Below are 16,599 nucleotides of genomic sequence, written 5' to 3' on the forward strand. Positions count from 1 at the left end.
TAAATGCAGATTTCTTAAATTACCATGTCGGATAGTCAAAATGTAATTTTGTCCAGTCAAAATGCATTTTTAGATATCTAGAATGTAATTACGGATAGTCAGACGAAACCAAATTAATGTTAAAACGGCTTGCCAAAGAACAAGCAGACACGTCGGAAGAGTGAAGTTAATGAAATGGCTGCTTCAGCTGATATTTTCAAATTAGGTCAGTGACATTTTCATAAAACTCTCCGTAAACGTTATCCTGTTTAAGATTGTGTTTTTTTATAAACTCTCATTTTACTGACTGAGTATGATAAATTCAAAGAATAACTTTGTGAAAGTGTTGGGAGGAGGAGAAAATGGCTACCTCACCTTTTCTAGTTATTTTTGTTTATGGTAAATTTTGTGTAAATGTTATTGTAGATGTTTTTTGATAGAAATACGGTTGAATTAAAAAAAAAGTACATTCTGTGCAGGTCTAAATAAAGTCAATGTTTCTAAACTGTATCCAGTCAGTACCTCATTTCTCTTCTTACAGCACAAAGCCATCCTGCTGCAGAGTTGAGGATTGTTTTGATAGGAGGAAGGTTAAATGGAAGTCTCAGTGGTAAAAGTTCAGCTGGAAACATTATCCTGGGTCAAAATGTTTTTGACACCAGCAGAAGAACAGCTCAGAGTGAAGCGAGGCAGCAGGAAGTGTTCGGCAGACTAGTCACAGTGGTTGATACTCCAGGATGGTGGTGGATTTGGCCTAAAGAAGAAACTCCAAAACTGGATCAGATAGAAATCCAGAACAGTGTCCATCTGTGTCCACCAGGACCTCATGTCTTTCTTCTGGTCATTCATTATGATTTATATTTACCACAGTGGGTCAAATCATCACTAAAGAAGCACCTGAAACTTTTCAATGCAGATGTTTTCAGTCACACCATCGTGCTGATCACTGCAGTCGCTCCATGTAGTGACGAAGAGGTTGAGTCAAGAATCAACACAAGTCCAACCCTTCAGTGGATTCTTCAACAATGTGAAGACAGAAAACATTTTCTCAACATCAGTGACAGAGACGATAGAGATCAAGTTGAGATCTTGTTAGAGAAAATTGAGACCCTGGTTATAATCAATGGAGACAGACACTGTTCTGTTGACAGAAGTCAAGGAAAAACTCTGAGAAAAGAAATGACAGATTTGACTGAAAGAGGCTCAAAAAGGTTTGATCAAGTCCAGAAACAAAGAAGCAAACTCAAAGAACTAATTAAAGGTAAGTTGCAAGTTACTATGGTTCTAATACACTACAGTGATCCTCAGGTTGCAACTTTTAGATGTATCCCTTGCCAACTTCAATTAAATGATGAAATTGGAGCCAGATGTACTGAAGCAGAGATCCATTTAAAAGTTGCAGGACACCGGCCCTCGAGGAATACAATTTGAGACCCCTGCTGTAGATGCTTATGGGTAATTGAATGATGGAGGACAAAAAAAATCACTCAACTGATCTCTGAAAAATGTTTTCCCTTCATTTCTGAGGTGATGGCTATGCCTCTACTAAATTCATTTCTTACAATGACATGCACTGGCAAAAAATGTGATAAAAAAATTGTTGTACCAATGCCATTTTCATTTACCGTCAAAGTTTTACTTGAACGATAAATTAAAAATTAAGCTTCAGCCATATTGAGGTAGGGTCAGAGCTTTCATCTGCTGGATCAGGAGCCTGAAATCTTCAGCTCCAGAGCCACAAGAGGCTCCTTGGTTCTTTAGTTCACTTAATATTAATGTTTTTTGATATATGTATTAAGCAACAAAAGAATGCAGTTTTGTTTGATCCGGGTCCTCCACGGTAAATTTGATCTAGAACAACCACTGGTATTCTATGTTGGAGGAAGGAAATGTTTCAGGATTCACATCTTCTGTGAGAAAATCACACATAACCTTCAGTATAACATTGTTGAAGTTTCTATTTTGGAAAATGTTTGACTATCACTTGAAGAAAGGAAATGTCAAATCAGACATAAAATAAAAAAACGCTTTATTGCCTATTGGTAAAACATAAACAGAACTGTGTGTCTCTTTCCTATGAAAGGTTTCAGAAACAAAAAAACAACTAGAGCTAGACAAATTAGAACAAGTACTGTGTAAAAAAAAAAGCTCACTTTTGCTTTTATTTACAATTTGTTAAGTCCCTGGCAACTGTAAAGTAGAAAAAGACACAATAGTTACTTAAGATGATCATTCAATAGATTCATCTCTTGAGTATTTTTCGATCTTTTTCTTACAGCTAATAATTATCAGCTATTTTAGCTTTTCATCTGTTAGAGTCATCTGATTTCTGTTGATAAACCCTACTATAAATAAAGAAAAGATAAAAACTTTTTAAATAATTTGTTGGTTTTTTCTGTTTCATTGGTTTAGGTGGAAAAGTCCCTCCAAACCTTTTGAGAATATTGATGATTGGAGATTCACTGGCTGGCAAAAGCTCAACAGGAAACACCATCCTTGGAACAAAGGCTTTTGATGTTAATAAAAATGGAAGAACAACAACCCACAGTGAAATCAGACACAGTGTGGTTGAAGGAAGGCGGCTCACAGTGGTCGATTCTCCTGGATGGTTCTGCATCAACACCCTTCAGGAAACCAGTGAGATGGATAAACTGGAAATAGAGAACAGTGTGAATCTGTGTCCTCCAGGACCACATGCTGTGCTGCTGGTTATTCCTCTGATAATCAACATTGATGAATCATATCTGAGATCTGTTCAGGAACACATGAGTCTGTTTAGAAAAGACATCTGGAAACATACACTTCTTGTGTTTACCTATGGAGACTGGCTAGGAGTGAAGACTGTAGAGGAGCGCATAGAGAGTGAGGAAGGTCTGCAGTGGATAGTGAACAAGTGTGAGAACAGGTATCATGTCCTGAACAACAAGGACCACAGTGATAAGACTCAGGTAAAGGAACTCCTGGAGAAGATTGAAGAGATGTGGGCAGGAAATGAAGATCCTTGTTATGAAGTGGAGCTGGACCGAGCAACACAGCTAGAAACCAAGAGAGAGACTGGAGACAAGATGGTCAAAAGGTTGAAGAAGATCAATGAGAGACAGTCAAGAGTAATGAAAGAGGTGATTGGAGGTAAGAAATAAATAGAACATAATTTATTGTATAGTCATATATAATCTGAGTGTCTTAAGATGAAAAACATTTCAGTAATTTTTGTTTATTTTACAGGTGAGAGACATCCAATCACAGACATCGGGATTGTTCTTGTTGGTCAGAAATGTTCAGGGAAAAGTGAAGTTGGAAACATGATTCTGTTCAATGAAAAATTTAAAATGACCTTTGAGAGAGCTTGGTTGAAAAAGGTAACACTACATGCTGACAACACAAAAAGCTTTGATACAGTCACCCAGACTGTAGGTGTCCAATTAGTGAAGTACAACCAACTATACACTGAACATAAATATAAACGCCCAATGTCAAATATTGTTGCCACGTGGAGTTAACAGCTGTAAATGCTGACATTTTATTGTACAAAAATAATATTTCTCTTGATTTGTGTATAATTTTTACTTGAACTTGTCAGTGAGCATTACTCAGTGAGTTGTTTTTTTTACTCAGTGCATGGGTGGGTCATGGCCAGTAGGTGGTCAGACAAAATGAACAACAGGTGGACAATCCTAGGACTGGGGACAATAAAAAGCCACCCCAAGATGTAAAATTTTGTCACAAGTCATAATGCCTCAGATGTCGTAAGTTATGCGGGAGCATGCCATTGGCATGTTGGATGCAGGATGTCCACCAGAGCAGTAGCTGCACTCCTCAATGTCCATTATCGGACCATAGGCTGTCTAAGAGTTCATTTCCAACAGACTGTGACCACTCCAGCACAAGATCCCCACATCTGGCTCGTCTCGTCCACCTGCGGGCCTGACTAAGACCAGCGACACACACAGCTGATGAGACTATTGGCCTGCACAACAGACACATCAAACCACAGACTGTTCGAAACCGCCTAAGAGAAGCCAACTTGCAGGCTCTTCAAAATTCCTCAACCTGACCCCTATCATGTTCAAAGGACTGTCAATCCGCCACAAATGGCCATACCACAATATCATCAATGCCAATATGAAGATCAGTAATTACTGAAAATATAGTTTGAGTTTCTCTATATATTGTGTAACACAAATGTTGAAAAAAAAAACTCTTATATTTGACATGGGGCATTTATATTTTTGTTCAGTGTAGATTTATTTATTTATTTTTTTGTTTTTCATCTTTTCAGACCTACCAAGATCACAAATTTGCAACATGTGTAAAACACGAAGGAATGTTTGAAAGAGTAAAAGTCTCAGTTGTGGAAACACCAGGCTGGTTCTCAGACCCAACACCACCGGACTGGATCAAAGATGAAGTTCTCCACAGTGTCTCCATGTGTTCTCCTGGACCTCATGTTTTTCTCCTGCTTGTTCCCATCCTCAGATCTTTCACAGAGAAAGATCTCAAAGCTCTGGTGGAGATCTTGAAGCCATTAACAGAGAGAGTGTGGAGACACTGCATGGTGCTGTTTACCTGGGGACACTGGCTCAATGATCTCCCTGTAGAGAATTACATCGTCAGAGAGGGAAAGGAGCTCCAGGAGCTTCTGGAGAAATGTGGGAACAGATACCATGTTCTAAACCCCAATCGATATGGTGATGCTGTTCAAGTTGAAGAGCTGTTCCAAAAAATTATTAACATGGTAAAACAAAACAAGGGATGCTTTACAGCTGAAAGTAAACACAATACATTTCTCAGTTTCCTTTTGCCACCAAAACAATAGACACTTACAGAACAAGAATGGAGCAGGACAGAACAGGATCTAATAGAGCGAGTGATGAGAGCTTTAGCAAAGGAACCAGAAGAACCAACAGATCCTCACGTGAAAACAGCAGAGAGCAAAGAAGACGGTCCTAACAGTAAGTTTTATGTGATAATGATTTCATGTTGACTATCACCTTAAATCCTTAAAGCCGTTTGTTATGATGATTGTTTAAACAGTAAATAAAGTTTATCTCAAGGGAAAACATAAATAAAACTACCCAGTAGAATAACATAAATCAAGTTAAATTTACACTGAGTCACATTTAAATTATTAGTAAAGATCTCATTTGAACACTTCTGACTAAAAATTAATCTGGATTGGTAATTTAATCCATTGTAGTACAATTCAGTTTTTCTTATATTGCTGCTGGAGGATGTGCAGCAGCAGCAATTATGATCTAAGTCAGTTAGTCAGTCAAGTTTAAATGTATAGCACATTTCAACAACAATGTGCTTTATATTATAAAAACATTATATAGTCTCAAACAGTATTCCTTGAGGGTCAGAATCCTACAACGTTTAGATATGTCCCTTTTCCTACATACTTAAATGGCTAAACTAACTCACTAGCATGCAGTCAAGCTCTACAGAGCTCTGCTAATGAGCTAATACTGGAGCCAAGTGTGCTGAAGCAGAGAGACATCTAAAAGTTACAGAAAACAAGACCTCAAGAAATGAATTTTGAAACCACTGATGTGATTTTCACTTCTGTCTCAGGTCATTTTAGAAGTTCAATTCTTTAAAAATTGAATGAGCCTCTGAAAATTCAGTAAAATGTAGCTTCCTGAGCTAAATTATTTTAATTGTTGAGCTGTTTTCTCTTTGCCTAAACTTGATTAGGCATTGGCACTCAATAAAGGACACTGGACAACTCCACTCATTTTGTCTGTTTATTTTCTCCGGTTGCTTGATGAGTCATAGGTTGATACATTTATAGGTGAAGTATCATGTAAAATAAACTTTTTTGAGATTTACATTAGATTACAATCTTATGTAAAATGGCATTATGTTCCTGGAAAATACATACTATAGCCCCTTTACACAACCTTACATATCCTTACTTCAGTCAATAACTTAACCTTAATGAAAGGAATTAACCCTTATATTAACCTAATATATTAGCTACAATTTTTTAACTTGTCTTAATGTAAAAATGTAAAGTAAAACAAATAAATTTACATTTCTCTAGTTAATTTACAAAAAATAAGTATGCCAATTGTCAAAAGTCTCTCTGTGGACGATAAACAGCAGCAAACTGAGGAAAACAAAAGCAAACAGAGGCATGGCTGACATAACTTACCACACCTATTCCTTCTGGCACTACACTGCCCTCTTGTGTACAAAAAAATCTAACTATTAAACAAAATGAAGCTGAAAAAATTAAGATCTTTTTATACAATATAACATCTAATGTCATTTTTTCTGAGTCTCACTCATTAAACTGACTTCATTAAAGAAAATTATATATATTAGGAAAATAATTTTGTTTACTGTGATGTCATATTAAATAATACACTGAGGATTTGAGATGGTCTATTTTTTTACCCTTAGTTTGGGTCCAATTTGACTTATTTTGACAATCTGACAGCAGTATAAATATACTAAATGTCATTATTCCCATCTTAAATTATAAAGTTTTTTTAGAATGGTCAATAATTTGCAAGATAAATTTTAAAACTTTGTACTTTTGTTGCTGTACATTGAAGCTGTTACATGTCAAATTATAACATCGGTCCAGAGGACAAATACCTGCTGTCCAGCTCTGGAGAGTTCAGATGTTTGTTTATTTTGGAGCAGTGACACTCCCAAACTACTGGTTGGTATGTAGATGCTATCTGGTGGTTGTCATGAAGGAATGATGAAAATAAAAAGAGTTTTTCCATCTGTTGTTCATCTCTTTCCAGATGACATTAGTTCAGATTCACCAAGAAGTTGATCAGTGTTTTTCAAGACACACTGCCCTGCTAGTTTTAGGTGATTCTCTGCTTCAGTACACATGATTTCAAATGATGGCTGAACAGGGTTTTGTTGAATTGCTGTTGTTTGAATGGGGCGTGTTGAAGCAGGGGAACATCTAAAACATGTAGGACAGTATGCCTTGAGGACCAGGTTGGGAAACACTGAAGCAGATGGAGGGAAGAATGTCTTTTACTTTTTTTTCCAGCTTCTTGTTAAAAATGTTTTGCTATGTCAGGTAATTTGGCACAGATAGTTTTGCTCGTTATTCCTGATTATTTCATCCTGTTTTGTTCCCTTTTAAATGTATAATATGAAATTACATAAAACACGGCAGAGAAAATTTCAAAACAAATTTCAAATCACTGTGTAATGCTTCACTGTTTAATTAGATAGTCCAAATTCTTCTAATGAATAAATGTTCATTTTCATTTTTTTATTTGACCCAGTACATTTTATTATGTGTTAAATGATATAAAACTTATTTGGTTATTGATTTCTTAAGTTTCAGGGTTTTTTAAAATTAATATTCCTGTATTTTATTTTTGTTGTTTTTTTAGTCATTGTTTTATGCTACGATGGTTGGTGTATATTGTGGAGCATTTACTGCTGGTGTTTAAAATTTGGTATGCAAAGAAATTTTAGGTTGCCAGAGTAGAAATGCAATGACTCTACTTCCCCAGCAGATGGCGATCTCTGACCATGTTTGACTTTATCAGCCAACCTTAAAGCACAAAGTCCAATTCTATATCTTTAACTTTCGTTTAGGAACAGGTTTTGTGAGAACAAACAACAAGCAGAAACGTCGACAGAGTGAATCTAACAAGATGGCTGCTTCAACTGACATTTCCAACTCAGGTCTGTGACGTTTTCATAAAACTTTCCATAAACGTTGTCCTATCTTGGATTATGCTTTTATAAACTTTCATTATAGTGTCTGAATTTGTTGAATTCAAAGACTTTGAATTTATACAAGAGATGAGAGTTGGACAAAATGTCTCCCTCTGCTTTTCTAGTTATTTTTGTTTTAAATTTATTTGAAATGTAATTGTGTGTGTAAATGTTATTGATATTGATATTTAGTTTATTAGAAAAGTGCTCCAATAGGAATAAACAGTTGACTTAGAAAGTATATTCTGTGCTGGTATAAACAAAGCAGGTATATCAACTTGTTATCTTCACTTACAGCACAAAGTCACCTTGATACAGAGTTGAGGATTGTATTGATTGGAGGAAGATATGACGACCCTCTCAGTGGTAAAAGCTCTGCTGGAAATATCATTCTGGGTCAAAATGTTTTTGACACCAGCAGAAGAACAGCTCAGAGTGAAGCGAGGCAGCAGGAAGTGTTCGGCAGACGAGTCACAGTGGTTGATACTCCAGGATGGTGGTGGCTTTGGCCCAAAGAAGAAACTCCAAAACTGGATCACATAGAAATCCAGAACAGTGTCCATCTGTGTCCACCAGGACCTCATGTCTTTCTTCTGGTCATTCCTACTGGTTTATATTTACATCAGAAAGTCAAAGCATCACTACAGCAGCACTTGGAGCTTTTCAATACAAATGTTTTCAGTCACACCATCGTGCTGTTCACTGCAGTCGCTCCATGTAGTGATGAAAAGATAGAATCTATAATCAGAAGAAGACCAGCCCTGCAGTGGATTCTTCAACAATGTGGAAACAGAAAACATTTTCTCAACATCAGTAACAGAGAAGATAGAGATCAAGTAAAGAAGCTTTTACAGAAAATTGAGACCCTAATTACAATCAATGGAAGCAGACACTGTTCTGTTGACAGAAGTCAAGGAGAAGCTCTGAGAAAAGAAATGACAGATTTAATCGAAAGAGGCTCAAAAAGGTTTGATCAAGTCCAGAAACAAAGAAAGAAACTGAAGCTACAGATTGAAGGTAGGTTACAACTTTCTTTATTTCTTTATTTCCTCAAGGCAACAAGACTCTATGAAACAGTGTCATTGTTTTTAAATTGTTTTTATTGTTTTATACTTGTGCATATGTATTAATTGTTTTTATCTTGTAACCAGGTTGCTATGTATTGCAAATTTTTTTGCCCAGGTCCCTCTTGAAAATGAGATCTAGATCTCAACTGGGTTTACCTGGTTAAATAAAGGAAATATATAAATATATAATAAGCTACAGTATTCCTTATCTTGTAGATGTTTGTGAGTAACTGCATCAAGTCAACCAGAGTTTATCAGCTAAAACTAAAAATTTTGCTAGTAAGGTTAAAGAGCTATTAAACCACTGACATTACTAAACTATACACTAGATACATACGAACTACTAAGTTTGATCCCCTCAGTTGTACTATAACTTTTAGTGATTTTGTGTGTTCTTAGCCACACTGTGAAAAAAACAACACAAACAAAAAAGCACTCTTAAATTACAGTAAAATACCGGCAGCTGTGGTTGCCAGAATTTTAACGTATTTATACACCAGCAGGAATTTTACCATAAATTAGAGACATTATTTTTCTTACAGTTCACTAAGGAGAGGTGTCACTAAAGGAAAGAAGACAATAAATCACTCAGTTGAACTGTGAGAAATATTTCCCCTCACTTCTGAGGTAATGAATCTGAGTGAAGAGATCAAACTAAATCTCTTTCTTAAGATGACATTAAATGGCACAGAAATGCAACAAATTGTTCACTTGGACCAATTTAAGTTTTACCTTCAAAGTTTTTTCTGAACAATAAGTTAAAAACTAATCTTCAGCAGAATTGAGATACAATCAGAGTTTGTAACCTGCAGCTCCAGATTCACAAGAGGCTCCTTGGTTCTGTGCCTCAATTAATAGTAACATTGTTTAGTATGAATATTAACAACAAATTAGGGTATTGAGTTTCATATTTTCTTTTTGCTTCATTGTTTGTGTCCCGTGCCTCCAAACACAAATTTGATCTAGAACCGGAGTCACTGGTGATCTATGTTGGAGAAAGTAAACATTTCAAGATTCACATCTTCTTTGTTGAGGTTCCTTTTTTGGAAAATATTTGACTATAACGTCCAATCAAGCTTAAGATACAAAATTATTTTATTGTCTCTTGGTAAAACACAACCAAAATTTTGTTTCTTTTCAGAGAAAGGTTTCAGAAACAGAAAATCAACATAGAGCTAGAGAAATTAGATCAAGTACCGTGTAAAAAACCCCATCCCTTTTGGTTTCTCTTATCAAAGAGTTCACTGGGAAATCTAAAGTAAAATAGCGCACAAGAGTTACTTAAAATGATCAAAATAATAGACTCACCTCCTGAATATTTTGGGCTTTTCTTTTTTTTGCTACCAATAATTAGCAGCTTTGCAATTTTTTATTTGCCCATGGTATGTATTATCAACCCTATTTCAAAAAAAAAGCGAAGTTTTCTATACTGAGTTAAAGAAATTATATGTTGTTTTTTGTTTGTTCATTTGTTTTTATGGTTTCGGTGGGAAAATTCCTCCAAATTATTTAAGAATAGTGATGATTGGAGAGTCATGTGCTGGCAAAAGCTCAACAGGAAACCACATTCTAGGAAAAAAGATGTTTAATGTTAATGAAAACATTGACAGAAGAACAACCCACAGTGAAATCAGCCACAGTGTGGTTGAAGGAAGGCGGCTCACAGTGGTCGATTCTCCTGGATGGTTCTACATCAACACCCTTCAGGAAACCAGTGAGATGGATAAACTGGAAATAGAGAACAGTGTGAATCTGTGTCCTCCAGGACCACATGCTGTGCTGCCGGTTATTGATCTCTCAATCCACATTGATGAATCATATCTGAGATCTATCCAGGAACATATGAGTCTGTTTAGAGAAGAAATCTGGAAACACACACTTGTTCTGTTTACCTATGGAGACTGGTTAGGAGTGAAGACTGTAGAGGAGCGCATAGAGAGTGATGAAGGTCTGCAGTGGATAGTGAACAAGTGTGAGAACAGGTATCATGTCCTGAACAACAAGGACCACAGTGATAAGACTCAGGTAAAGGAACTACTGGAGAAGATTGAAGAGATGTGGGCAGGAAATGAAAAGTCTTACTATGAAGTGGAGCTGGACCGAGCAACACAGCTAGAAACCAAGAGAGAGACTGGAGACAAGATGGCCAAAAGGTTGAAGAAGCTCAATGAGAGAAAGACAAGAGTCCTGAAAGAGCTGTTTGAAGGTAGGCAATACATATGACATATTTTCTAATGAACAGTAGTCATGTAATATGAATGTTTTAGTTTTTAAAACAATACTGTATTTTTTGTTTATTTTACAGGTGAGAGACATCCAATCACTGACATCAGGATTGTTCTTGTTGGCCAGAAATGTTCAGGAAAAAGTGAAGCTGGAAACATGATTCTGTTCAATGAAAAATTTAAAATGACCTTTGAGAGAGCTTGGTTGAAAAAGGTAACACATCATGCTGACTAAAAAAAAAAGAAAAAATCATAGAGTCTTACACCCAGACATTAAGTGTCTAGTGAGTAAATTACATGTATTTTATCTTTTCTTTGATTTTTATGATTTCAGAACCAACAAGATCAGAGAGAAACTTCAACATGTGTAAAACACGAAGGAATGTTTGATGGAGTAAAAGTCTCAGTTGTTGAAACACCAGGCTGGTTCTCAGACCCAACACCACCGGACTGGATCAAAGATGAAGTTCTCCACAGTGTCTCCATGTGTTCTCCTGGACTTCATGTTTTTCTCCTGCTTGTTCCCATCCTCAGATCCTTCACAGAGAAAGATCACAAAGCTCTGGTGGAGATCTTGAAGCCGTTAACAGAGAGAGTGTGGAGACACTGCATGGTGCTGTTTACCTGGGGAGACTGGCTCAATGATCTCCCTGTAGAGAATTACATCGTCAGAGAGGGAAAGGAGCTCCAGGAGCTTCTGGAGAAATGTGGAAACAGATACCATGTTATAAACCCTATGAGATCTGATTGTTCTGTTCAAGTCAAAGAGCTTTTCCAAAAAATCATTAACATGGAAAAACAAAACAAAGAATGCTTCACAATTAAAGGCAAAGATCATAAACTTCAGATTTTACCTTGGCAAGCAAAACAGATAGAAAATGAGTGGAGCAGGAGAGAACAGGAACTGATAAAGCGAATGATGAAAGCTTTAGCAAAGGAACCAGAAGAACAAACAGTGCTTCATGTGAGAACAGCATGGAGCAAAGAAGAAGGTCCTGACAGTAAGTTTCATGTAATAATGATTTAATGTTGAGTTTACAGTCTTTGTTACATGCTTTCCTCTCTTGAATAAAACACTTCAATGTCTGTTCCAGTGAGTGGAGATGTTGCCTCAGAATATGGGAGCATTTCAGAGAACAGGAGACGACGAGCGCATGACCACGTGGCTGAATGGCTGACTAGCAGAGTGAGAGAGTCAGAGATCAGCTCTAGGATCAGCAGCATTTCTTCCTCAAACACTTACATGGGAAACTTAGAGGAAAATTTTGAAATTGATTAAAGTCAACATTCAAATTTAGCAAAAGAACAAAGCACTAACTTATCTCATGAGTTTCTAAAAATCACCAAACATTTAAATAAGTGTTTTAGCTACTTAGAAAAAAAGATGGATACTGACACTAAAAGAGTAGTATTCAAGAAGTTTTAAAAATTTTTTCTGATATATAAACATTTTAGGTATTTCAATAAATATTAACACTTAAATATTTTAATTAGTTTTTATCATGCTTATATAAATCTCATGTTTCTTCTTCTGCATTATTAATTTTGTTTAAAGGTTTATTTTGTTTTACTAAACCAGCATTGCGGAGGAAAAGTAAGGAATAGTTGATAAACAATAAAATTATTACTTATTCATTAATACATGGACTCCATGCTGTATACCTTGATTTTATGGTTTGCACCTTCCATTAGATTTTCATGTAACCTACTAGAAGATATATATACAACTTTCATCCTGATGTGTTCTGCAAAGCTTGATGATTAAAGTTTAAAAAGTTTAGTAGATTTAAATATTAGATCCTTAAAGGGTTAGGTGAAATGTTATTTTAAGACAAAGTAGAAGGAGGAACTGGTTCTGAGATTAGCTTTAGAGCCACGATGTTTCCATCTGCTTGAGTTTTTCTAACAAAGAATTTTTCAGGTTTGGATTCTTTTAAGCCTTAATTTAATTGTTTTAAATCACTCCTTATTAATATGACCAGTGATAACATAAGCATGTAAGGAACAAATGAGATATCAAAAATCTTCTTTGGTTTGATACAAATTCTTAAAACTGAAATTAAATTTGTTAATTATTTGAATGTTTGTTCTTAGTGAACTATAAATTATAAACTAACAAGATGAAATAAACATCCTGAAAGTCGAGTACTGACAATAATAATGTGTGTTTTTGAAGTGCAACAACAACTAAAACCCCTCTTAAGTAACTTCAGATTACTAAAACATTACACAGATGAAGACCAGGCCTTAATCTACAGAATAAAAACTATTAGTATAAAAAGATTGTTTTTGAAATTATTTTTGGATGATTATTCTGTCATACTTTCAAATAAATGTGCTCTTCTTGCCAATAACTCATAATGTCTCTTGATTTGCTTGTTGCTGTAGTTGCTCCGGCAGAGCAATTACCTGAGACTGGAGAAAGTTTCTATATTTTTTTGTTTGACTTCTAAACATACTGTTAGTTTATCATTAAATGGAGAACTCAAGCTAAAAAGTGATATTTTATCTATCAGTAAATCTATCAGTATTTTCTAGATACTTATTTTGATATCTAGAAAAAAAATCTACACATTGATTGTAGAAATTAGTTTAGAAATTTTAGTAATCAAATCAGTATCTAGAAAATAGATACTGTCTTGAAATCTTTTTGGAAATTCTCTTTTAGAGGGAAAGATTCGTTCTCTCCTAACATCCAAGTTGCTGGACAGCATCTTTTGCCTCTTTTCATTCTTTTATGGTTGGTGAGTTTGTTCTTGGTCAGTCTTTATTAGAAATGATCTGTTTTTGTTTTGAGCTCAGTGGGATCTGTGTGATTCCTCCAGATATAAAGATTTGCAGATAATATGTATGTGTAAAAGTAAAGACTTTGCTCATAGATGTTTTATCCATGTAAAGCAAATGTGATGCTGTTTTATTCTGATACCTACAAAAGAAGAGAAATGAAGCTTAAACACTGATCTGATACTTTTCCTAGGAGAATATTTGTTTTTTGTCATAGAACGGGACATCTTTGCAGATTTTCTAGAGGCATCAGTATCACTTTATTCTTGTCCCTGTAAGGAAATTTGATTTGCTATCAAGTGAAAAACATAAAATACACAATCACAGGAATATGTTTACAACAGACTTTAAAACAGTAAATGCATCTCAAAGGAAAAAAAAATCATCATCGTTATGAATTTCTATTGAAACCATCACATTACAATGACAGCAATCACATTCAATCATATTTCTCTAAATAATGTAAAATGAGCTTCTACATTTGTCAGGTTTTGCTTCCAGATGTCTGAATCTCTTTCTAAATAGTAAGAGCTCAGATTCATCATGAAGTGGGGAGAATGTCTTTTTCCTTTTTTCTGCATCTAGTTAAAATGTTTGTGCTGTATCAAGTAATTTAGTACCAATAGATTTGCTGGTCAATTCAGCCAATTGCTTCATTCTTTTTTCTTTTCTTTTTACATGTTGTATAACATGAAATTTCATAAAACACGGCAGAGAAGCAGCTGCTATCAATAACTGTTTCTAGTATTAGGGTATATGGACAGCAACAGCCATAAGTCTAAAACTGATTTATGATGCAAAAAGTTCTAATATTGTCAGTGAACATTTTAAATGAGTAAACTCCATCCATCCATCCATCCATCCATTTTCTGTTCACCCTTGTCCCTAATGGGGTCGGGAGGGTTGCTGGTGCCTATCTGCAGCTACGTTCCAGGCGAGAGGCAGGGTACACCCTGGACAGGTCGCCAGTCTGTCGCAGGGCAACACAGAGACATACAGGACAAACAACCATGCACACACACACTTACACCTAGGGAGAATTTAGAGAGACCAATTAACCTGACAGTCATGTTTTTGGACTGTGGGAGGAAGCCGGAGAACCCGGAGAGAACCCATGCATGCACAGGGAGAACATGCAAACTCCATGCAGAAAGACCCCAACCGGGAATCGAACCCAGGACCGTTGTGTGATCCAACTGAGTGACAAGGCTGTTACAGTTTCACCTGTTGATGTCACTAGTGAGTGATGAATGAAGCATCGCGTAACCTTTTTGCAAAACAAAGGGTTGGAAAGCTTCATTGCTTCATGAGGCTTCATTTGCCCATCACTACTTACTGGTAATTACATATGTATTATTCAGTCATGGCTCTGGTGCTCATTGTCTATCAGCCATCAGAGGAGACGTCAGTGTCTTATTCAGGCTTTGGAGCAACAAGCTTCTTATACTTGGGAGCGGCTACGTATGCTGCATTTTACAGAAGAGATACGAATTCAACACATTCCAATGACACAGAAATAGAAAAAACATGTAAGGTAGGCAGCAGAGAAGAAGCCTGGGTTGAATGTAAACCAAGTGCAAACCAAGCTACTGGGTTGAATTTTAACCCGAGCCATTTAAGCTATTCAGAAATAATTGTATCCACTAAAGTCTGCATTTAATTAAATAACACATTTTTTATGCAAATAAAGTAAATAGTAAACTTCATAAAAGTTCATATTTTAATGAAATTCTGAATTTCAAACCCAACCTTACTAAGCATGCTTTTATCAAAATGAAGGCACTGTTTGAACTTTCTTAATCAGAACCTTTTAATTTCAATTCCCTGAAGAAACCATGAGCCTGATTTTGGCTGGGGAATGTTTTTTAGGGGTTTTCACTGGTTGAATGTTTGATATGAAATTCTGTCTGTCAGATATGTCTACTGCCATTTATTAAGGAATCTTTTGTTCGCATGACAGCACCAACTCCTCATTCAGAACTGCAACATATGAGATCAATGACAGGCACAACTTAGCAAAAATAAATAAATAAGCAGGAGACCCAATAACATGAGCAGGAAAAAATAAAAAATAAAATAAGACCTACCCAAAGGTAAGACAAAGAACTGGTATGGAAAATCTCAGTCTATTTAAGATTTTTATGACCCTGTGAAAACCTGATGCCACACTTATTTTTTTGTGATCCACGCTGTCTGAGAGGAAATGAAACAGATGTGAAACATTAAGGCAGCAAGTAAAAGTCAGCTGGTTCGAACACAGACATGACAACCTCAAAACCTCCCCCTGTTTCCAAAGCCTTTACAAATATCAAATTGAATAGATCACATTGAGCACTGAATGACATTTACAAGGATTATATAGACTCTGTATAGGTTTGTTTTATTTTAGAAACTAGCTCAATAAATTTTTTTTTGTTGTTTTATGCGGTAGTGTGAGTATGAGTTCAGGAACTTCTGTAAATATATGGAAACATATCTGAAGCTGTCAGTGTTTTCATTTCTGCAATGTTGGTCAAGTCACGCAGCAGTTCAAAAAACAAATGGAATTCCCAGGATACAAAGGAACCAAAAGTAAAAATGGTTGGTTATACTTTTAATAAAAACAACACACACTGCTGTAACATCTTATGAGATAGTTGAACTGAAATAATTTGAAGAAACCTTTTAAATTTACTAACTTAAACATTTCAGTGTAAACAAATTCCATTTCAGTAAAATTAACTCAAATATTTTTTTTTATTAAGGTAACATAAATAAATATAATTCAGCATTCAGATAAATCAGATAATTTCACTGAGTTAAAAATAATTTCATTCAGTAGATTATGTACCATTATTTAT

The 16,599-nt window shown here is 35.6% G+C and overlaps 1 protein-coding gene across 1 annotated transcript; it reads left to right on the forward strand.

Moving 5' to 3' along the window:
- Positions 1–146: 146 nt before the first annotated feature.
- On the forward strand, positions 147–13,326 carry LOC116736047 (uncharacterized). Its single transcript, XM_032588266.1, is given in 11 exon segments — positions 147–205; positions 521–1,240; positions 2,392–3,108; positions 3,205–3,338; positions 4,259–4,931; positions 7,561–7,650; positions 7,981–8,699; positions 10,236–10,956; positions 11,056–11,189; positions 11,310–11,976; positions 12,070–13,326. Coding segments are annotated over 11 exon segments (4,791 nt in total). The 5' UTR covers positions 147–174; the 3' UTR covers positions 12,255–13,326.
- Positions 13,327–16,599: the final 3,273 nt, after the last annotated feature.

The sequence above is a fragment of the Xiphophorus hellerii genome, chromosome 16 (assembly GCF_003331165.1).
Source record: "Xiphophorus hellerii strain 12219 chromosome 16, Xiphophorus_hellerii-4.1, whole genome shotgun sequence".
NCBI lineage: Eukaryota > Metazoa > Chordata > Actinopteri > Cyprinodontiformes > Poeciliidae > Xiphophorus > Xiphophorus hellerii.